The sequence below is a fragment of the Cyprinodon tularosa genome, unplaced genomic scaffold, assembly GCF_016077235.1.
Source record: "Cyprinodon tularosa strain WSP-4 unplaced genomic scaffold, ASM1607723v1 ctg441, whole genome shotgun sequence".
NCBI lineage: Eukaryota > Metazoa > Chordata > Actinopteri > Cyprinodontiformes > Cyprinodontidae > Cyprinodon > Cyprinodon tularosa.
In genome coordinates, this window is record NW_024039165.1 from 74,325 (window position 1) to 97,933 (window position 23,609).

Sequence of the window (23,609 nt, forward strand, 5' to 3'; positions counted from 1 at the left end):
TCTGACCGAACAGTCAGATAACTGAGTTCACTAAAAGGTCCACTATATAGTCCCAGCTCTATAGAGTGATTGAGGGATTAAGAGCTTAGGGCAGACTTTCGTACACAGTTATAGATTTTGTAGTAGGACAGATTTAATTTGGTCCAGATGCCATATAGAAAACATTTTATGTGCCCCCTTTTTTTTTACCCTGTAGACATGGAAGCAAATTGGAACTATGTTAATTGCATGTTTTGTGTGACGTGCAGAAAATAAAACAACCATGTCAGTAATTTGTATGCAAATAATCAGCAAGTTCAGTACTCTTATTACCTAATATTAGGTAGACAATGTTTGACTTTTGACTTAAAAAATATGTAGGATCCTTGGAAGCTGATTAAATGACCTGGCACCAGATAACCTCCATTTATTATGTAGCCACTATATCACTAAAATCTCTTGCTCTTCTATTCACATCCTCACCTACGGCCGATAAAATCTGCAGGTTTGTAGGGAGGGTTGTGAAGGAGCGCTGTGTGCTTGTGTGTAAGCATTCATGTGTGTTGTGTCTTCATGGTTTATAAGGAATATCATGTTCATCGCATTAGGGGAACTAGATCCTCCATTACTGCTCACAGCCCACACATCAGCCGCCTTTCTGAAACCATATACCCACACATGCAAAAGGCAGAAACACAAACGCACAGTTACAATTTGTCGACCTTTCTTTTCTAAATGATGCTTTGTATCCACAAGAAGTGAAGGCTTTCTCTTTAGATTGCTAGTGTTGCTGTTCCAAGTAATATCGGGTTTAAGGATTTCCTTTCTCATAACATTTTTAAATAGTTTTCTTGTAGAAGATTTAAGTTAGTTTATCTGGCACCAGTTGGGTTAATTTTCCTCCAATAAGTAACAGTGTTGGCCTAACATTTCTCAAACACAAGACAGAGTGGGTCGTTGCTCTGGGTCTGGATAAAATCTACAACACTGCCTAACCAAATCCAAACTCTTGTTCACACATGCACACACAAACTACATTCACTGAGTTGGCAATAATTATATAAATATTAGGCTAAAAGTCCTGCAAGCTGCTGGAGTTCCAGTCTTCCTTAAATACTAACATTCAGCAATGAAAAAGGAGATGAATAATCAGGGTACAAATTTATGCACAGAAGCCACAAATCATCTGCCACTTTTTATGTGGATTTTGGAATTGCTTTGTTGATTTTTATTTATTATGTGCCAATATTTACTTTATTATCTTGTATTATTTATTGCTTTTGATGTTCAATATGTTGTTTCAGGTATGGCACTTTATGAATAAAGTTGATGATGATTATGATAAAGATGATTATGGAAAACAAGCTGCTTTAACCAAAAATGTGCTTGACACAGATAATCATATCAATATTTGTGTTTGTGAATTTGATATTGTTTTTCATATAAGAGTGCTTTAGCAGTTTGAAGTCACTTTAATATAAAATTAACAACAGATTATTTCACTGAAGATACTTTACACAGACTAACTTGTGCATCTCCTACTGTAAATATTGGTTTTGTAAAGTTTTTCTTCAAAGACTTGATTTGGAAAAATGTTTCCTCTACACTAATTTATTTTAGAATTGTGATTTTTATTTGTGTGCATGTTTTTTATAGTCTTCAAAATGCTAAAATGTTCACATATCTTCATATTTTGGCTGCTCATGTAGTTCCCTGGGTGCCACACACTGTCAGCCCACTGCTCCCCAAGGGGATGAGTTAAATACAGAGTGAATTTCGTTACTCTGTACCCGTGACAATGTAATGACAATAAAAAAGCTGGAAAAAAGGGGTCAAGATTAAATGAAATGTCAACATCAGTTATTCCGACTTGAGTAGTCTGCATACCGAGCTCAGCTTTTACTCTAGAGTATTTACTTGGATGGCTACTTTCTCAGTTTTAATGAAGTAAAAATATGCTGAAGTTGCTCCTTCCATACTTTATTAAAGTCTTTATGTGCACCTGCATTTGTACTCATTGTGATCTAGGACCAGGTAGTGCCTTCCTCTGGAGGAAGTCTGAGGTCTTCCAAGGCTAGCCAGAGACATAGGCTGGACCCAAATTTCTGAAATTGTAGCTCCTACCTCCTTTTCTTTGCTGCTATCCATTTTGCAGGGTCAACAGCATGAACACTATTCAGGGAATCAAAAGAGCTTCAGACTGGTGTGCTTTATCCACACAGCTCTCATCTTTAAGGACGTCATTACGTGCCAAACACGCACACACATACAGTAAATGAAAATGGGACAAAAATGGGTCAAAATGGGATTAGATCCAAAAGAACTTCAAAAAGAAAAGTTAAACAGATGTAGCAAGTCTTTAAAGCTTTTTCTAATAAAACCTAAAACATATGAACATCTTTATATGTCACAGTAAAATGTTATCAGCTTTTTTATGACTGTACAGTACATGTTGGCACAGGTGTAATGTGTCTTAACGGCCTGTCATGCAAAGGATTGTTGGTAACTGTATAGCTCTTAATGGCAGTTAGGACTGTCAGGAGGTCCCTATGCCAAATGATCTGGCAGTGCTCTCCTTCCTACCGGCACTGTTCAGGTAGCACTTATAGCAGTCGCAGGCTGACTTTCCCCATAGCTCGAGTGTCCTTACTGATTTGGGGCATTCCGAATAAGCCACACAGTCCCTCCAGCTTGATTTGGGCATTTGGCATGACTCCCGCTGATTGCACATGCCTATAACACCTCCCAAGAGAGGGATCCAGAAAAATGTGACGATGATGCTAGACCGACTTGTTAATCGCTTATCTTTCATTCCATTCTCCCCCCATTCATCAGTTGCAGGCAAAGATACCTTACTGGAACTCCTTCAATTTCAGGCTAGCATTTGGCGTAACTCTCGCTGATTGCACTTGCCTAGAACACCTCCCAAGAGAGGGATCCAGAAAAATGTGTTAGCCATCTCAGCTGACTCCTCTTCAAGTGACGATGATGCTAGACCGACTTGTTAATCGCTTATCTTTCATTCCATTCTCCCCCCATTCATGAGTTGCAGGCAAAGATACCTTACTGGAACTCCTCCAATTTCAGGCTAGCATTTGGCGTAACTCTCGCTGATTGCACTTGCCTAGAACACCTCCCAAGAGAGGGATCCAGAAAAATGTGTTACCCATCTTAGCTGACTCCTCTTCAAGTGACGGTGATGCTGGACCGACTGGTTAATCGCTTATCTTTCATTCCATTCTCCTACCATTCATGAGTTGCACCCAAAGATACCTTACTGGAACTCATCCAATTTCACTCTGCAGAACTCTGCTTCAACCTGAACAGGTTAGGCAACCATTTTCCTCTCCCAGTAGGTTCTCTATGTCTGTGCTGGAGGGAGCCTGCAGAAACATGTCATCTACAAAAGCAGAGACAAAATCCACTGGTCTCTGTATCAGACCCCATCTGTCCCTTGGCTGCACCCAGAAATACTGTACATGAAGGTTATGAAAAGTACTTGTGACAGAGAACAGCCCTACTGGGATCCAAAATGAACTTTTAATAGATCCAACTTAATGCCTGAAATGCAAACCACACTCCAACTCCACTCCCACTTAGTCTGGATGGTCCCTGATAATGGGCCCCCTGACTCAATTCTCCCAGAACACCCTTCACAGAGAACCACGATGGACATAGTGGAATTGCCATGGTGGAGTTTTTTGACCACCCTGATGGTGACTGGGTAATTAACACGTCCAACACTGAACAGTCAGTCTCTGCTTCCACCAGGAGGAGCATGACATCTGTGTTGAGGAGATCCTGAAAGTATTACTTCTATCATCCAGTAATGTCCTCAGTCAAGGTCAGCAGCTCCCCAGCCTGCAGATAACAGTGTTAGGGAAGCACTGAGGGGGGCCGGACTGCTTGTGGGCCAGCTGATGGCCTCTCTCCTTGGCTTCACCAAACTCCTCCGAGGCCTGAGTGTTGCCTCTACATCTGCTCGAGCAGCAGCGCTTGGCTTCACCGTTCCTGTTTGCTGCCTTAGGAGGAAGTTCGATAGCACTGCTTTAGTTTGACTGCCACTCTTACTGCCATTGTTCACCACTGGATTCAGGGCTTGCTGCCACAAAAGGCAAAGCAGACCTTACATTATGGCGGCTGCATCAACAACCGAGATAGACTCCATGTCCCCAGCCTTCCGCTGGAATCTGAGAAAAGCTCTCCTAGGTGGGAGTTAAATACATCCCTGAAAGAGGGTTATGCCAGATGTCCCAGCAGACCTTCCCCACACACATCGGCCTGCTGCGCCTGTTCGGCCTCTTTTGTTTCTTTTTTCTCTTTATATTTTTTATGATATTTCTACGAAGAAATTAAGGGATATGAGTGCCTCTTTCTTTAATTTCTTAATTCTTACTCCTAATTTTTTACTTTTTTGTTTGTTTGTCTATTTGGGACCATTTAAGCTACCCCCTTAGTTAGTTGTTTTATCTGACTTTTACCTTTTTCCTGTGGGTTGTTTTGCCAATTTATTACCCTTTCTAGTTATCTGTGTATTCTTAAATAGACAAACCTGGTGGTAATATGTCTATGTAAAGAATTTTTTTCTTTAGAGACGTATGAGGCTCTAAAATGCGTCATTGTTTATTCAAATATATTTTCAGAAAATAGAAACTAAAATGAGCTGACTAAACTGTAAACTAACATTTTGTTTAAAAATAAAATTTAATAAAATAAATTTCCCTGATCTTTTGATGATCTGACCAAGACATAAATTTGCCCTTCTGAGTTTGAAGCATATATTTCAACAATGTGTCCCTGCCTGGATCCAGTCCCTGAGTCCTTCATGGAATGTCTCCTAACCCACTAAGCCATCAAGACAAAACCATTTCGCTGTCAGTCTGGGGGGATATATGGCAGGAAAGATGAGAAGCTCAGGCAGAAAAACGAGGGTGTACCTCGATGTTAGACACAGCTCAGTCCAGAGGTGTTTTTTTTTTTTTTTCACTGCTAAGAAATTTCTGTTTTTTACTCGGCCCCTATTTTTCAATTATGTATCTTAGTGATGTTGACAGATTGATTCATGTCAAATCCCTCCAATGCTCACTGATTTTAGTGGCAGAGCCTCTCGGCTCACTAGTGGCTCATAGAACCCTTTGTACTCTGTATAGAAACTGTCCCTTCTCCTGCCAATTGAGCATTTCTGAGCGGCATTGTGCATGAATCAACTTTGTGTATACATATATGTGTGTGTCCACCTGTTCTGTCCATCAAGCGGCGGACAGCTGCGGAGTCTGTTTGGCGTCAGTCTACCAGCAAGCGACATCCATCACGGACGCTACCCAACTGGTCCACAAATGAACACATGCATTCACGTCTATCACCAGCTGTGCCCGGTGTCCGCTGTAAATAATATACGCAGTTTGCACAATCCTCCCACAGCCACACTTATCTCATTCTTCCATTACTTCTTTGTGTTACTTTGGATATAGGGGCACTTTGTCACTATGTCTGTTTAAATAGCAGAGCAGCTAATTAGTTTGGATTTATATTTCAAGCTCTGTAACTTTGACCGACTGTCTAGACATTATGCGCTGACACATCCTGGTTGGATAAAGTTAAAGAAGTGTGGTTGAAAGGAGTAATATCCAATCCTAGCAAAGCAGAGCCAGTATCCGGAGACAAGGTGTCAGGGCGTTTACAGCCTGTTGTGGATGCACCTGATTTACTAGAGTATAAATAAAATGTGGTTCTTGAAATGGCAAGCACCTCAGCAGCTGTTGATTACTAACTCTCTCCCTCTTTAACCCCTTTTAACCTGAAGTGTGGGTCTATTACTGTCAATAAAAAATGTCTTTTTTATGTTGTTTTTTTTTCAGCTTCCCTTCCTAGTTTTTAGGAGAGGAAATATCTGACCATAAAGTATTGCTCTAGTTACAGTCACCTCACAAGAGCTCACAATGCTTTCTTATTTTGCTTAAAAGTGAGGTTCCAAGATGTCTAAGGGTTTTCATTGATTAAAAATTATACCTTTTGTTACCAGGTCTTTTCAGGATTGATGCCTTCTAACATTTTTAGCTTTTTAAAAAAATTTTTTTTACATGGTTCTGTTGCCACATCATTTTAGGGGGATTAAGGTCTGTACTTTGTCATTCTGTTGTCGATTCGATGCAGCATCCATTTCAGTTTTATTTTGGTCATCAGAACATATTTAAAAATATGTCTCAATAGAGTACAATGCATGCCACCGACCAAAAAGGTTTAGACAGAAGTAAACCTTCTTAAAGGGTATCCCTTTTCCATTTCTTGGATCAGAATTAATTGCCATATACTTGCTTATTGCAAGCAAAGAAAAAAAAAGAAGAAAAAAGTCAAACTTTCAAAATGTTTTGAGTATAGAGATGAGAAAAAAAAATAAAAAAGCAATAGTTGTTTTCTTAGTTTGTTTTCCCTGATGAACTTAATGTTTTTTTTCTATATTTTCATAAGGTAAAGGTTTTTTTTTGTCTTTTATTGTAGATCTGATCCTTTATTGTGGGATCACCACAAGAATTTCAAGTTAACGGAAGTATTTATTTATTCGTCATTTTTTTCTTATCTTATATTAGTACTTTAAGCATTCATTATTACATATTAAACAGTTTTACAAATAATCATATCAATAACTTTATATGTGTATATAATTTGGGATTTATACAACTTTTTGAATCTTTTGATAGAGGTACAGCCTTTTAATTCATATTCCAGGCCGTTCCGTAAATTTACTGAAATACATATACTTTTTTTAGTTGTTTTTATCGTACTTTTCTGAAATATGCTTGTTCCTCTTAAAGATATTGTCTATGTCTTGGCGTGAACATCTTCTGGATACACTGTGCAAGCATGCTATTGGGTACCTTATACATGTATTTGCGTATTTGTTGAAGATAATGATAAAAAATAATCAGCTTTATTGATAATTCTATCTGCTTTCTTTTGAAGTAAGATTATTATTCCCCCATATTTCCACACAATAGCTGAGGTGTGAAAGAACAAGAGAACATTAGAGTATGTAAAGTGAATTGTGGTTTAAAACTGTTTTCATCTTAAACATTATAGCAAGTGTTTTGAGTATTTTTGTCCTTAAGATGTTGTTTGATTTCCAACTTAATTTTCTATCAATAATAATACCTAAGAATTTGGTTCCACATAGGCCTGCTCTTTCTATTTCTGTATCATTCATTCACATTTTGGAATGTTCCTTTATTTTCTGATTACCAAAAATTATATTATTTTTTTTATTTAGAATAAGTTATAATTTGTCAATATCAATCCATTGTTTTACTGCTTTTAATTTTTCCCCCACTGTTGATCCAAATCTTTACCTGAGCAGTAAAGACTTGTATCATCAGCAAACAATACACAATTTTAACTTTTTATTACTTCACAGACATCATTTATATACAGTACGAACAAATTTGGTCCTAATATGGAGCCCAGCAGAAAATTATTTTTGGTCAGAATCAACATTGTTCATATGGGGAAAATGCTCTGCTGCCTTAAAACTCAAAGTTATTATGGTGTCAAAGTTCTGTACTTGAAAAAGACCCAATATTGTCAGCTCTGCTGACTTGTTTGACCGAGGATTTGTTTTGATTCCACGGGCTGGTCTTTCCAAAGGAGTTTGTTCCATAAGTCTTAAAGCCTAACCTATCCTCTCACGTTATCTTAAAAATAAAGGTTTTCTTCAGAAAAAGCAGAATTTCATTATCGTATAATTTTCAGTTCGAAGCCCATAATTTGCAAGAATGTCGGAAACTTAAAAATTCAATTTTTTTCCAGTCGGAGAACACAACATACCTAAGCTTTTACAGGTGATGATAACATTAACATTCTGCAGAGTAGAGGCTGTCTTTTTATAGCCTTACGTAGTCCTACTCAATTCTAGTCAGAATATGAGTCTGATACTGCTCCATAGAGCTGTGATTATGGGGCGTGTTTCAAACGAACCAAAAAAAAATGCCTCTGCACTCAATTGGATAGACCTACAACCAATAAGAGCAACGGAGTGCGTGACGTATGTTAAGCGATGCATAGTTGTTGTCCACAAAAATCAAACCGTGCAGTTGCACGCCTAGAATAAGAAGATTAGCCTTAATCGCATTTCTCTGTTCCTCTTTTAAAATTAATTTGCTGTCGATATCTTCTAGAACAGACCTAATAGCAGAAACTACTCACCTCAACTCTCCAGCGGCAGCCATTGTTGTTGTCACCCAAGCGCGCTTTGGTGACTTGGTTGATTACGTTACTGTTGATCATCTGTCCATCATCGTATAAAGCCTGCCCTGACAATTTGATTGGCCCGCCAGATATTTTGCTAGCATACTCGCGCTACTGTTGAGCAATGCCAGACCAAACTTCCCGACCTCAAACGTTGTGGGCGGGACTAAGTTCGGAATGGCACCCAGGCTAGTCTTTTTAGAAAAAACACTCAGGTTTGTTTACTTAGTCTCAACGAGGCATTTAAATAAATAAAAATTTTAAATAAATATTAGAGGAAACAGCTTGAAAGGAATCAGTATTTATTACATCCAATTGTATTTGCTAGATTAGAGGAGGACTATGAGACCAAAGATGTTTTATCATATTGGTTTTTTGCCATATAGTTTATTGTCCCAAGAGGGAAATGTTGCTCATTGTGAAGAAATGGCACTGGCCATTTAGGTTGACTTTTTAACTAATCAATAAATCAAATCAATAAACAACTAATAGGCACAATCTCCATCTTGATTTTAAGATGTGAGCCACCATTTTAGAAACCTTCAGATACGTACGCATTGTTTTTCTAAGAGTTTGTTGTTGTAATTGAAATGGACTTGATTTAATGGTCAGTGGAAACAGCTAATTCTGCTCAACTCTTGACCAGATCCAATTTATTAACTAGCTCTCATAAAGTCAGATTCTCAATTGGATTCTTCTTGAAATTTAATTTATGTAAATAGAAATAATTTAGCTTTTTTTTTTTTATTACAACCTATTTGTGATCCTTTGTTGCAAAATCTTAAATATAAATCTGATTAATTAAACCCCCCAACTATATTTTTTGTCTTACATTGTTTCTATCCAGATTTCTGTCCCTTGTGGGTGGGAGTGTGGACCAAATAGGCAGTGCAGGGTTAAAACAATTTGTGGAGAACAAGGTTACCACAAGTTGTATCGAGGAGCTCGCCAAGAAAGTGGATGCCACCCCGGAAACCCTCAAACTCATCATAGATGGCCTGACGCAGCCCCCAGGATTCGATATACGACAAAGTAAGACTTTCATTGCCTAAAAATAACCCGACTCATTTAGTTTATTTAGGAAGATGGTAAGAGTGTGGCAATACAACCAATATGTTCAAGATGTTGAGTATAAGCATAAAAAAGCTGACATTTTTAGGATAATGCTTTAGATTTTTAACAATTTTTTTATCCCATTGCTTATTTAAATGCCTTTTTAATTGTTACAAAATAAGCTGTACTTTCTACAAACATTTTTCCCCTTACTGTTTAAAATCTTGTGCAAAAGCCTCAACTCTGGCCAACAGTATCTGTTGGATCATACAGAGGATGATTGTCACTTTTCTGCAATCTAGCAGTCAGAGTAGCTTCTCGTTTTCTCTCATCTTACTGTTATAATGTCTTTTACAGCTCCCCACCAGCTAACAGGAAATCAAGGCCGTATTTGTCCCCCTTTGTGAATGTTTTGCTAGTTATAACGCACACTGACTGAATGTTCTAGCCTGGACTATAATAGCCATGTCTTGGCAGAGTAACTTGATAGGACCTGACAGTGTTGCGGCTTCCTCTCTGCAACCCAACAGTCCGGTCTGTGTCTTCCTGACAGAAAGTGATGGGTCCAGCAGACTTTGCTGCTTGACGCAGCAGCCAAAAAGCCCAAATGCTGCAAAATATGTTTTTCTGCTTATTCTCAGGCACATATGAACAGAACCTTAAATATACTTCTGCTGCTACTCAGTAAAGAAAAAAAAAAAAGATTTATTGTGCGCTTAATTTCTTTGAGATAAAATTAATATAAGCTATTTAAGAGACATTCATTATGAAATGGATGAAATATCAACTTTGATGTTGCATTTCAACTTCAGAAAGCTGATATGATTATTAAATGTAAATAAAAGGGAAAACTATTTCTTAAAGGAGTTTATTTTATGTGACGTTTAAGTAAAAGTTCAAATAAGAAATGTTTTTTGTAAGTTTCACCCTTGAATTTGGGCTCTAAGACATTTTTCCATCCATATTTTTTCTATTGCTGTTTCATGTAACTTAAAGAAAGTCCAGCCTGTGCAGCCACTTAGCATCGACAAACTCTTCCTAAAATTAAAGAAACGCAACTCCAAGGTTCACTTTGGGGTTGGCCCTATTCGGTTGCAGTACACTTTGCTTGGCCTCCTAGTCAGCGCTCAGCTGAATAAACAGATGGGCTGAAGCTACCACATAAAATCAGGGGTTTTAAGGGACAATAATGGCACTGGCTATTTCCTGGATAGCAAGCCTTCCTTGTTTATGTTAATGATACTGAAATAAAAGCAGGCCGAGTGGAAAGTATGGATGGCCAGGACGTTTAGAAATGTTGAAGTGTTGTATGTAGACCCAAGTGTCGAATTACTCCTTGTATTGTGTGGTTTCTTTGTCATTCATTTCCATCCTGTTACTTTTCTGCATTCCCTGGTTCTTGCCACACACAGTCTGACTACATTTATTTGGCCTTATTTCCTACAAGTCTGGTTTTACGTCTTTCTTTGGCAGATTTTGGGCAGGCGGACTTTAAGCGGGGAATTGTGTCGATGAGTGATCTGCGTGTCGGAGCAGTGCTCACTGGGCGAGTAGACAACACCACTCTGTTTGGAGCCTTCGTGGACATCGGTGTTGGTCGTGATGGTCTTATTCATAAGAGCAACATTACACTGGACAAGCTGCCCGTCGGCCAGCGGCGTCGCAGTTTGGCTCTGGGCCCCGGGGAGCGGGTTGAGGTCCGAGTCCTGAATATAGACGTCCAGAGGGGACGGATTGGGCTTGACCTGATTAGGGTCCTCCAGTAGATACAGAGGTTCCTTTAAAGAATATTCCACATTTTGGACTGTGCCCTGTCTCTTCTTATTAGACACCAAGCAATCTGAGAGGGAAAATACCTCCAGATGTTTAAAGAAATGTTGGCTACGAACTGATTTACTGGATAGAAAAAAGCAAGTTAATTTGTTTTAACAGGAGATTTGCCTTATTTATGGAAACAGTTGGTTGTTTTACTATTGTGATGCATTTCAGTGTCAGCTGCGAGATCCTACAGATCAAACAAAGTTCATATTTAAGGACTTTAAACATTTTCAATGTTTTTTTTTCATATATGTTCTAAAAACTGGGAATAAAGTTTATCATTAACACTTTAGCTGTGATGCTAATAGCTTACTACTTGAACTAATTTGGCTTAAGTTTGCCATATAGGAGAATTTTTGTGTACTTGGGTGATTGGGGATCACTATGTACATTTCGGAAAAGTTATTTATTTCTGTCATTCATGTCGGAAATAAGACAATAAATGTTTTTGTTGACTTCATGTTGGTTTCTGATCATCTTTGACCTGCAATACTAGAAAAATCAATAACATATCAGTGGTGAGATGTTGAAATGTAAAGTTTAAAGTGTCAGATGTTTACCTGCACTCATCATAGCTGTTGATTAAATATTAATAGGGCTTTTCCTGATGCATTTGAACTAAACAAATCTACAATGAGCTTAAAGAAAATAATGGGATGCTCAAAATTATAATAGACCAAAAACTGCTATTAACTATCAATTATAAAACAGTTATTGACACGCTTCTGCTATAAGTCTACCTAAATATTCAACCACTTTACTTGGTAGATGTTTTTTTTTTTTCTAGTATTAACCAAGCTTCCACACTTCACCCATTTTTAACATGGTTCAGGTCCTTCAATTATAATTGATAATTGAACATCATTGATCTCAAAATGGAGAAATTCACTTCTGCACCTTAACCCATCCCTTTGGGGAGCAATGGGCTGCCACTGTGCGGCTCCTTGGGAGCAATCAGGGGTTAAGGGTCTTGTTTAGGGACCCAGACTTTATGCTGCCCCCTCCATGCTTGACAGTAGGTACAGAGTTTTTCATTTTAAAGTCTGCTTAACCTCTATAAACATGTTTTTCTTTCTGCTCACCCACACCCTCAGTCCACACCAATGTTGAACTTTTTTCACCTTGAACAGCAACTCTGGTATTCTATCATCTTCCTGTTTATGATAGGCTTTTGCCTTGATGGCTCTTTTGGTTTTCCAGAATATTATTGCCAACTTTCTTTCATCTAGGGGTAACAGTTTGGGTAAAATGATGGAAACTTGGCTTAAATTGGGTATTTCAACAGGAATATTTTCCCATAACTGCATTTGGAATGGAAAAGCCAGGTTTCTAACAGGGTTATGACCACAACCCTGTTAAAATCAAGGCTGTCCCAGGCTACCAGTTTTAACTAAGTCTAATAATTCTTCTAAGAAGAGTGTTTAAATATTCATCCAAAACTAAACCAAAAGTTTGTTGATGGCGAAAATAATTAGTAATTAACTTTCAACCTGCTGAGGGACACTTTCAAAAATGTGTAAGAGTTGTTGTATTACAATTTATATTTAATGTTAAGCTTTTACGAATTATATAAATAAAAAATATGTTTGAAACCATGTTATTTTTCTGAAGTCAGTTGCTCTTATGGAGGATGTTCCAGCTTTACAAAGAGCTGTGCAGATAAATGAACCGAAATGAATGAATGTGAGTGTTACTATCTCGGGTGTTGATAAATATGTGAATTATGCCCTCTAAATCAAACAGAATAGAAAAGGAGCAAATATTTGTGTAATTCAGCAAAAACAAATGCTTTTAGTCCAGCTTTTGATTACAGAAAACAGAAATATGTGGAGATAAAATGGGTGGGGGCATGTGGTTTTGATTGGGTGGGCGGAGACATCCAGCGTGGAAAACGATACTGTTTGTCTCTCTGACTTTAGCGAAGCCTGGAGGCTTTTTAGGCAACATCCCAGACACAATTATCCTGTGATACACAAACGCCCTAATCAGCTGCTTCAAAATTAATCCCAGACTCCCCATCCACATGATCTAATTTCTTTGTTTTTATGAAACCGGAATAAAAAAAGACAGAAAATATGATTCTGCGAAAGCCTTAGGTCTTCTTTGCTAAACATTACTCCAAATGCGGAGTACCTCATTGTTTATGCTCATCTTCCTTTGGGCAAACAAATGGAATACATTTGAGATGCACAAACAAAAACAAATATTTCATTGCTATTATATTTTAGCATTTTCAGTTAAATTCAAAGAAACCTATATGTCATTTTTTTTCATAATTTTTAGAATTTTGGGTCAAATCAAGGATTTTTTTTTTTTGACGGCGCATCTCTGTGACTTTCTCTTCTCTGTTTTTTATGTTGGTTTCTTTTCACGGCAGACATTGTCATTCAACAGCATCCAGTGTTCTTGTTTTGGGGAACCATGTGTGTTTGTCCAAGTGGACACAGCTTCCCCTCAGCACCATTCCTGCTTCCTCCCTCTACCAAACGTGAGCCCACAGATGGGACAGGCAATCTGGTAGCCAGCTACTGCTGCCCCTTGGCGTTTTTGTCAAACACTTTCCAGTAATGAGACAGAGATACGAGAAAAAGCAGACTAACTGCAGGAGGAGTTTGTTATCTCTCTGTTATCTGCTGCTGCCTTTGGCTCACAGCTGTTACAGAATGAGATCAAGGTGTGCGCTGAAGTTTCTGAAAAAAATTATTATATATATATATATATATTTATATATAGATACTATAACATTGAAAGTAAGCTCTACATGTAGCATGCTGACGATTGTGATTCTTCTGTTAATAAAACTAAGACTAAGCCAGAAAAACATGTGAAGCTCCAAATCAGGTTTCAACAGTGATGAAAAAAGAGTCATCGTACATTTTTACAGCAAGATAAGACTACCAACAACTCGGGACTGCATCCCGCCCAGCAAGCAGTCAGTGGAGAAAATAGCTTATGTTTCTGCTTTTGTCTGTCCTGTTCTTAATTCAGTAAAAAAAAAATCTAACAAAAAAAAACAAACAAAAATTTAAAATTGTTTTTTAAAACCTTGTTAAAAAGGGATTACAATTAAGAAATTGGTTAAATGACATGATGACAAGTGAGAGGTATTCTGCTTTCAAAGAATACAGCAAATGACAGATTTAAAACAAGGACAAATCTTTGTTTTTACCAAACTGTCTCTGTTTTTTGTTTCTTGACAGATCTGAAATCCTGAACTAAAGCTCAGAGCTGAGGTTTAGACAGGGAAGCATTTTGTCTCTTCTTTTTAATGTTTATATGGATGACTTATCAAAGCAGCAACAACAGGATGAGTTACTGATGCAACCATAAATAACCACATGATCTATGCAGTTCATATTTATGTTTATTCCACATCTTCAACCGTTTTTAAGGGATATGCTCACGTTATGGCCACATATTTGGCTTGATCTACAATACACAGAGGAGTAACATCATGGCAATTAGTAGGAAGGTGTAAAAACTGGTATTTCCTGATTTTTATTTTTTATCTGATGCTGTTTTTATTTAACAGTGTTTGCCCCTGTTAAATACCTGGGACACGATATACCTGATGATCTAGCTGACATGTAGCCAGACAATGTTGTTTAATGTATACATAAGCTAATGCTTGTTCAAACAGTATGTTTTCTGTCTCAGTTAAGGTGACACCTTTTAAAACATACTAAACCATGTTGTGTACTGCCTACAGGGTAAACATCTTTAAAAACTGTGAGCATTTTAATTCAATGTTAGGAACTGTCAGATAAAGAAAAAAAATCTTGGAAATTAAAGATAACTTGCAGTAAGGAGAGTCCATACATAACTTAAGAATAACCACTATCAGTATAACCTTATCGACTGACTCTTTTAGACATGGGTGTGGCCAGACAACACCTTGTGTGTCGCTGTTGTAATATATCTGATCTATTCAATAAAATGAAACAGTAGATTAACTAAGAGGTAAAACATCTTTTACTTGATGGCAATTTGCGGCTTGAGTAACTCTTACAAAGAGATTCGATGTCCGTTATACTGTAGGTAAAGGTTTTGTCAACTTTTGAATGAATTAGGGGAGTAGTTTGGGAATTAATTCTGGTTCCCCTCTGCAAGCAAATGAACTCTACAATGTGTTTGTTTGCACAGAGCTGATCTTCAAAGAGGGTGCAAAGTGATTTATGTTGTAATTCAGCAGACACTGTGCACAAACGTTTTTTTTGAATGTTTATCTTCATGAGTACAGACCAAACTAGTTGAAGGATATGCAAATGCAAACAGTTACAGTATCATGTGCAGAGAGATTTTCCACATTAGAATTTCAGCTGCTGTCACTGTTTCTGCATCTTATTTTAGTACTTCAGAGCGTCAGGTGCAAACTGACATGCAAAATTATCTGCGGTCATTGTTCCCACAAAAGATGGATTTGAACCATGATAGACAACAGAGATTTTGTGTTAATGTATATATATTTAGACCACGGAATATTAATAAAAAAGAAAATAGAGTCTGGTAGAGGTTTGCAGTGGGATGGCACATTGTCTTGATACGGATAAACCAATTGACAAAGAATTTCTGAACTTAAAAATTATGTTCATGTATATTTATAAAAAAAAAAAAAAAAAAGAACATCAAAAAAGGCTGCAAAGAAACACCTACGGGTGAGTGGCTCTTCTCATCGCAGCAGGTTTTTTTTCTCTGTCAATTTATACAGAAAATAACATTTTATTTTACTTTTGTTCAATGCACTTTGAGTTAGACTTCATTTTGCCCTATAAACATTATTTCGCATTATTTAAAGAAAAAAGCTCTGGCTCTGCTCTTAAAATGAGTGGAAGGAAGTTAGTTTGCATGTTTTAACATCAGCATAGCAATCTTTGTAGATCACCCAGTACACCCCCTCATTATTTGTAATGCAAAATTTCACACCTTTTATTTGGAATCTTTATAGATCAAACCCTAAGTGGCATACAGTATGATGGCTAATTCTACACATGATACCATCCTATTCCTGACCCTGAACAAAGGGTTTTAAATCAGGGTCTTATATTTATGTCCACTGATTCAGAGGATAGTTAATTGTGGCATAACATAAAATTTCCAAATCTTCCTACATAGTGTTTTTACATTAAGATGGGTTAAATGTGCCTGTTGGTTTTAGATGCCACAACCTAGAAACCAGTTGAGTGCACAGACTTTTTGGATGGCAAGGATGGAAAATAAAATAGGGGCACATATACAGGTGCTGGTCATAAAATTAGAATATCATGAAAAAGTAGATTGATTTCAGTAATTCCATTTAAAAAGTGAAACTTGTATAATATATTCATACATTACATACAAACTCATATATTTCAGATGTTTATTTTGTTTAATTTTGATGATTACAAATGACAACAAATGAAAATCTCAAATTCATCATATCAGAAAATTAGAATATTACTGAAGACCAATAAAAACAAAGGATTTATAGAAATGTTGGCCAACTGAAAAGTATGAACATGAAAAGTATGAGCATGTACAGCACTCAGTATTTAGTTGGGCCTCCTTTGGCCTGTATTACTGCAGCAATGCGGCGTGGCATGGAGTCGATCAGTCTGTGGCACTGCTCAGGTGTTATGATAGCCCAGGTTGCTCTAATAGTGGCTTTTAGCTCTTCTGAATTGTTGGGTCTGGTGTATTGCATCTTCTTCTTCACAATACCCCATAGATTTTCTATGGGGTTAAGGTCAGGAGAGTTTGCTGGCCAATTAAGAACAGGGATACCATGGTCCTTCAACCAGGTACTGGTAGCTTTGGCACTGTGTGCAGGTGCCAAGTCCTGTTGGAAAATGAAATCTGCATCTCCAAAAAGTTGGTCAGCTGCAGGAAGCATGAAGTGCTCTAAAACTTCCTGGTATGTGGCTGCGTTGACCCTGGACCTCAGAAAACACAATGGACCAACACCAGCAGATGACATGGCACCCCAAACCATCACTGACTGTGGAAACTTTACACTGGACTTCAAGCAACGTGGATGAAGTGCCTCTCTTCTTTTCCTCCAGACTCTGGGACCTTGATTTCCAAAGGAAATGCAAAATTTACTTTCATCAGAGAACATGACTTTGGACCACTCACCAGCAGTCCAGTCCTGTTTCTCTTTAGCCCAGAGAAGACGCTTCTGACGCTGTCTGTGGTTCAAGAGTGGCTTGACACAAGGAATGCGACAGCAGAAACCCATGTCTTTCATACGTCTGTGTGTGGTGGTTCTTGAAGCACTCACTCCAGCTGCAGTCCACTCTTTGTGAATCTCCCCCACATTTTTGAATGGGTTTTGTTTCACAATCCTCTCCAGGGTGCGGTTATCTCTCTTGCTTGTACACTTTTTTCGACCACATCTTTTCCTTCCCTTCGCCTCTCTATTAATGTGCTTGGACACTGAGCTCTGTGAACAGCCAGCCTCTTTAGCGATGACCTTTTGTGTCTTGCCCTCCTTGTGCAAGGTGTCGATGGTCGTCTTTTGGACAACTGTCAAGTCAGCAGTCTTCCCCATGATTGTGTAGCCTGTAGAACTAGACTGAAAGACCATTTAAAGGCTTTTGCAGGTGGTTTGAGTTAATTAGCTGATTAGAGTGTGGCACCAGGGGCCATCAATTTTGAACCTTTTCACAATATTCTAATTTTCTGTTATGATGAATTTGAGATTTTCATTTGTTGTCATTTGTAATCATCAAAATTAAACAAAATAAACATCTGAAATATATGAGTTTGTATGTAATGTATGAATATAATATACAAGTTTCACTTTTTAAATGGAATTACTGAAATCAATCTACTTTTTCATGATATTCTAATTTTATGACCAGCACCTGTAATGTGCGGTCACCACTGTAGAGGGAATTTAAGCATAAATGTTTAAAAAATTTGGTCACAAGGGGTTGTGCCCGCCCCCCAAACACACACTCCTTACAATCCAGTGTATAAAACATACAGTTTCCTTTACTATACAATTCAGTTTATGAGATGCATTGTGATGCATCTTTCACTGAGACTAAATAACTGCAAAAAAGCCTTAAACTGTTTATCCTCTTTTGGAGTTGCAGCAATAAGTTCACACTGACAAATTTGAGGGTAAAAAATTTTTAGTTTTTTTACCTTAGTCAGTAGCACCACATTTTTTGCTAGATGCATTTAAATAAAGCATTTGAGAATTGAACTTTTTTTTGTTTGTATGAAATAAGTTTATTATTGTTTGGTTTAAGAAATTTATTAAAAGCCATCTACTGTCAGAGTAACAATAGAGACTGGAAGAGATGAAAAAAAAGCTGCATGAGGACCCTAAACAAACATTAAGAGGTGCATTTAAGGTTCACACTATAACTTGATTTTGACCTTGAGGCTGCCGCACATAGAGTTCAAGGTTGGGTAACACTGAAGTGAAACAAATAGATTTCTTTCCAAATGCAAAATGTTTAGGAACAATCTAATTTCCTTAAACCTTTCTACCTTTTATGTCAAAATTTTGTACTACTTTGACTGTGTATCAATTTCATACATGTTTTCCTACCATAATATCCGGAGGATGATATAATTTAAGTGAAATTGAAACCACTGTTAAATTTATGACTGCATCCATTATATATATAGTATCCATATAAATAGTTCAAAACCACATAGATTTTATAAGGAAACCAAAACTAACATCCTCATTCATTAAGCTTAAATGCAGTATTTGAGCAAATTTATCAAAAAAAAAAAAACACTCCTCCATCATACTACTTATTTTCCAGTGTCATATGACATGGTGAAAAATTCCAGACAGCCGGCGGGGTGAGAAAAATTTTGGCTTTTGACATTGCAAGTGAAAAACAGGAGTGAAGCATAGACAGAGGTGTGCAGGAGAGATGGATGAATAGAGGTTGGAGAAAGTATGATGGAATGAGACAGGAAATGAAAGGCTTTCTCCGGTTTCACTCCCTGTGACCTCATCAGTGTGATCATGGGTTTTATGAGCTCTCCCTCCCAACGCCCACACACCACCTCACACGTGCCAGGGCACACACACACAGTCACACACATTTCAGGCCCTATATTTCATTCTCTGGCATAGAGAAACACAGTATGTGTGTTTTTGTCCCTGTCTGTTCACTTTCTCACCCTCTTACTGTCAACCTTCCACATATTTTATCACAAACTGAAGTCCCAGAAACTCTGATACAGGAGAGATATAGAAATAAAAAAACATTAGTTGATTACATTTTGATCCACGCTGTAATCAGGAAAAATATTTATACATATCCCTTTGCATCGATCTATAACATATGATGCTTATAACTTTAGCCTCTAATTATGTATGGTAGCATCTTAGACTTAATTTTTTGTAGCTGTGTCACAACAGACAGAAAAGCAACGAACCATCTTAAAAGTTCTGTGATCCAATCAGTGGTTGCACAGTGATGAGGACTGTTGTTTTTTTTTATGTTGAAGACAGTCAGACGCAAACACATGCAACTTAAAGCAAATGCAGAGTTATGTCAGAACTTTAACGGCAGACATTACCGGGCTTCGGCTCTGGTGTTCTGGTATAATCGACGGGCTGCTCCTGTGGTGCAGGACCATGTCCCTACAAGGTCTGCTTTCCTTTCTCTTTACAGAAAGTTTAAAAAAAAGAACTTCTTATTGATCTAGAATTTCCTAAAAGGCTCTTCCTACAGGGCAAGATATTCTGATAAAGATATGTTACTTGTTCTATACAACGGCAAATATGTATCTTACCAGGAGTTTCCACCACAATCAACCTTAATACTGCCATGAAAAGGTAGAGTCACAACAGTCACAAAACATTAAGCAGACATCAATTCCTTTATTTTGCACCACATCTCACTAACTGAATCTAATAATTCTTCATGTAGTTGATAAGAAAGGTTTTGGCTTGCCTCTACCGGATGATCAAGAGCCAAGATAATACTGTAGTTTTCTGAAAGGTCCTTTTAATCCAGAAATGCTTAAAAAAATCATTATATCTAAATAGAATGATTTGTGATTAATCAATCCATCCATTTTCTCCAGCGTAGTCCTCGTCAGGGTGGTGCTGGGGCCAGTGCCTATCTCCGGAAGTCTATGGAAGAGAGGCGGGGTACACCGTGGACAGGTTGCCAATCTGTAGCAGGGAAACACAGAGACACACAAAGACACACAACCATGTACACACACACTCATACCTAAGGACAATTTAGAGAAGCCAATTAGCTTAATGGTCATGTTTTTGAACTGTGGGAGGAAGCCAGAGTACCCGGAGGGAACCCAGAACATGCAAACTCCATGCAGAACGACCCCGGGCTGGGGATCGAACCCAGAAAACCTTCTCGCTGCAAGCCCACCGTGCTAACCACTGCTCCACCAGGAAGCAGTTTAATTCATCTCAAACTAAAATTTATTGAGACTGAGGCTTTACCATAAATGTCTCTCATTGAGTAGTAGTCAAAACTTGAAATTTGCCTTTGCCTTTTTATTACATGTGATGAAGAAACAAAGCAGGTTCTTTCATCCGAAGCAAATATCTTGGCTTTATTAAGGTTCTTTACAATGCTTTTTTAAGCCTGCTGTCACTGTGCAGATTAGGTGCTAAAATCAACTTTGAGCTCGAATCATGGAGCCCTGCCTCAAATTATGGCTTACTGAATGTAGAAAGTGGCTGTGTTCCTAACTGGGCAGGTGTAAAACAGTCAAGGTAGGAAGTTCCTTGAGGGGGCAGGTAATCAGTGCTCTAAATAAACCAGTCATGGCCACTTGTTTTTCCAGGATAGGAACGGTTTTGCTCTCGGTTTCATCGGAGGCCAAAATTTAAGAGGAATACTTATGCATGAATCAAACGAAATTCCACATTGGGGCTGATTTTGATGAAGCATTGGCATTATAAAATAGTTAAAAAGCTCAGGAAAGTTAATTTTGCATCATAAAAAAGTCTTTTTCTGAAATATGTTATTTGTCATGTACTGTATGTAACTCCTGACGAGACATTTGCTGTACTGGCATTTTTGTGGATTGCTTTCTGATGGTATCTCTCATGGAGGAAAGTTTTTTATATATATATATATATATAGAAAAATAAATAAATAAACCTAAAGTACAAGATGCAAAATGCACAAACCGACCATATTTAACTCCATTGATAGTTTCGAAATCCATTTTTTTTAACAGATTTGTTAAGCTTGCTTATCTCATAACATTTTCATTGACTGTATTAATGCTTTTAATATCAGAACCTGACAACAAAATAAGACAACTTTAAGCACATTTTCTTAAAAAAAAGACCTAATACAGTAAACTTTTGGATTTTTTGTATTTAAAATTAAGCAAGTGCCTCTGCACATTTTTCTTTATTATAAACAATATTTAGTAAATTCAACAAAAGGGATAAACAGTTGTATTCCTATGCAACAGATTTACTATTCTCAGTTAGTTCTTCTGTGAAAGCTGAATAGCAGCCACCATAATTGATAATGCTTTTGCAGCCCAGCTGCTACTGTTTGAAGGATCTACTAACATCTCCCAACAGCTTATGTAGACCGCTCACGGCAAGCAAAGGATTAGCTAGAATTGGCAGTTGTTTGTTTAGCTACATGTCTCAACAAACCATTAATAGTAAGAGCTGGTATTGCTGTCAGAGGCAGAAACACATGGGGGCAATGTCCTTTTGAACAGATTAAACAGGGGTTTAAGATAGAAAAAGAAGCTCTTTCTGAACATAGATTAAACATGGCGTTTAAATCTTAAAGATTAAACAGATAAGATGTGCAGCTGAAAGTATTCTTAGTAAGTGACAACCACAGCATAGTAGATTTACATGTGAAGATGAATTTAGGAACTTCTAAAGGATGCTCTTTATAGTATTGCTATTTGTGCTGATCTTTGAGATAAACATCTATTTGTAAAACATATCCTAATATATAGGAGAATTACTTGATGATCATTATTGAATATTCAATATATAAATTTTTCAAAAATATTTATGAGAAATCAATTTCTTTTTCTCAAGTCTTTTTGATTGAAAGTTTCTGATATGAAAACTGAGAGACCTTAATCAGCTACAGTAAAGGACTGAGCTATCACCTGAATTTAATAAAAGTTAGCAAATACAAATTTAAAAACTGACCTACTGTCTATTATTACTTCAGCAAGAATCTCTAATTTGGGTCCTGGAAGGCACTGCAACTTTTACATGCAGGGCTGGCCCAACATATCTGGGTTAAATGGTTGAATTCCTTCTCAGCATGCAATCAAGCTCTACAGATCTACACATCCTAGCTACTGATCTGTTTTTGATCCAGGTGTACTGAGGCAGAAACAAACTGCAGGACACTGGACCTCTAGGACTGAATTTTAAAAAAGAAACGTGGATTAGATTGTTTTAAGTTGAGGTCTACAACGCTGTTTCCATGTGTGACAATAGAAATCAGATAGAAAAAAAAAAAAAAAAAAAAAATATATATATATATATATATATATATATATATATTACTGCAATATTTTATATTGCATGGGAATGTCCAGTCTTCATACCTTGCAAGAAGACAGGTTCTGTATCCCAGATATGAGCTTGTTATGGTGAGAAATAATATCAAAACAACAACAAAAACCAACAGACCTTGTAAAAAAAACAGGTAAGAGTTTCATTTTCAATATTGAACTAAGCTCCGTAACAACAGGTTCTATGTTTTTCTTCCAATCTGTGGTTGCCGCCGTTTTCATGACACCACCCTAGAGCTGCTTTATCATAGTACCAAGCAACTTCTGTTGATTAGGCTCCTAACAAAGTCTGAGGCCTCTCATAACCGAAAAACACATTTTCACAACTTCAACCTTCGCTAAAAAAAAAAAAAAAAAAGCTGCTGTCACTGTACAGATTATGTGCTAAAAGAGCCACTTCATGCCAACTTAGTTGCTTCTAAGACTGATTAAACGAGGATTACTCTGACATGCGTGAATTAAAATACAACCTTGGGCATAATTTTGATAAAGGAATACTAACATAGCTAAAAGTAAAAAAAATAAAATAAAATAGATTTGGCATAACATAAACCTTTTAAGTAGAAAATGTGTTGTTTTCCTCCTAAATAAAATTTTTAGTCATTCAAAATCCTACATTTTATTAAAGCGTTGCATGTCGCATGGTTGTTTTTCTAATCATCCGACATACGCAAACTAAATGTCTAGGAAAAACGCTCTATAAATTATATTTTAGCAGGGGTATTTTTGCTCCGATATAAGTCTTTTCATGGAAAAATATGTCAGTTCTGTTTTTTTGCTTCTTAGTAATTTATCGAAGGCTACTTTTTCATGTAAAAAATGGCTTGAGGTTAGGGAAAGAAAAGAATGGCCTCCATCTAACTCACATGTGGATTCATTCCAGTGAAACCTAAGAATGTAATTAAACATAATGAAGATCTATGCAGAACTGAATAGCCTGTGAGGGCTGAAAAGAGGGACAGGAAAGGTCTAAACCAGCCAGCGAAGGAGAGGTGTAGATTTAGGAATTGTCTTGTTAG

The 23,609-nt window shown here is 37.3% G+C and overlaps 1 protein-coding gene across 3 annotated transcripts in view; it reads left to right on the forward strand.

Moving 5' to 3' along the window:
• Positions 1–11,546, forward strand: part of srbd1 (S1 RNA binding domain 1) — a 76,666-nt gene extending 65,120 nt beyond the window's left edge. For all 3 annotated transcript variants that reach the window (XM_038300145.1, XM_038300146.1, XM_038300148.1), the window contains 2 exons: positions 9,065–9,249; positions 10,744–11,546. In XM_038300145.1, coding sequence (XP_038156073.1) covers positions 9,065–9,249; positions 10,744–11,036 — 478 coding nt within the window. In that variant the 3' untranslated portion in view covers positions 11,037–11,546. The remainder of the gene's footprint in view (positions 1–9,064; positions 9,250–10,743) is intronic.
• Positions 11,547–23,609: the final 12,063 nt, after the last annotated feature.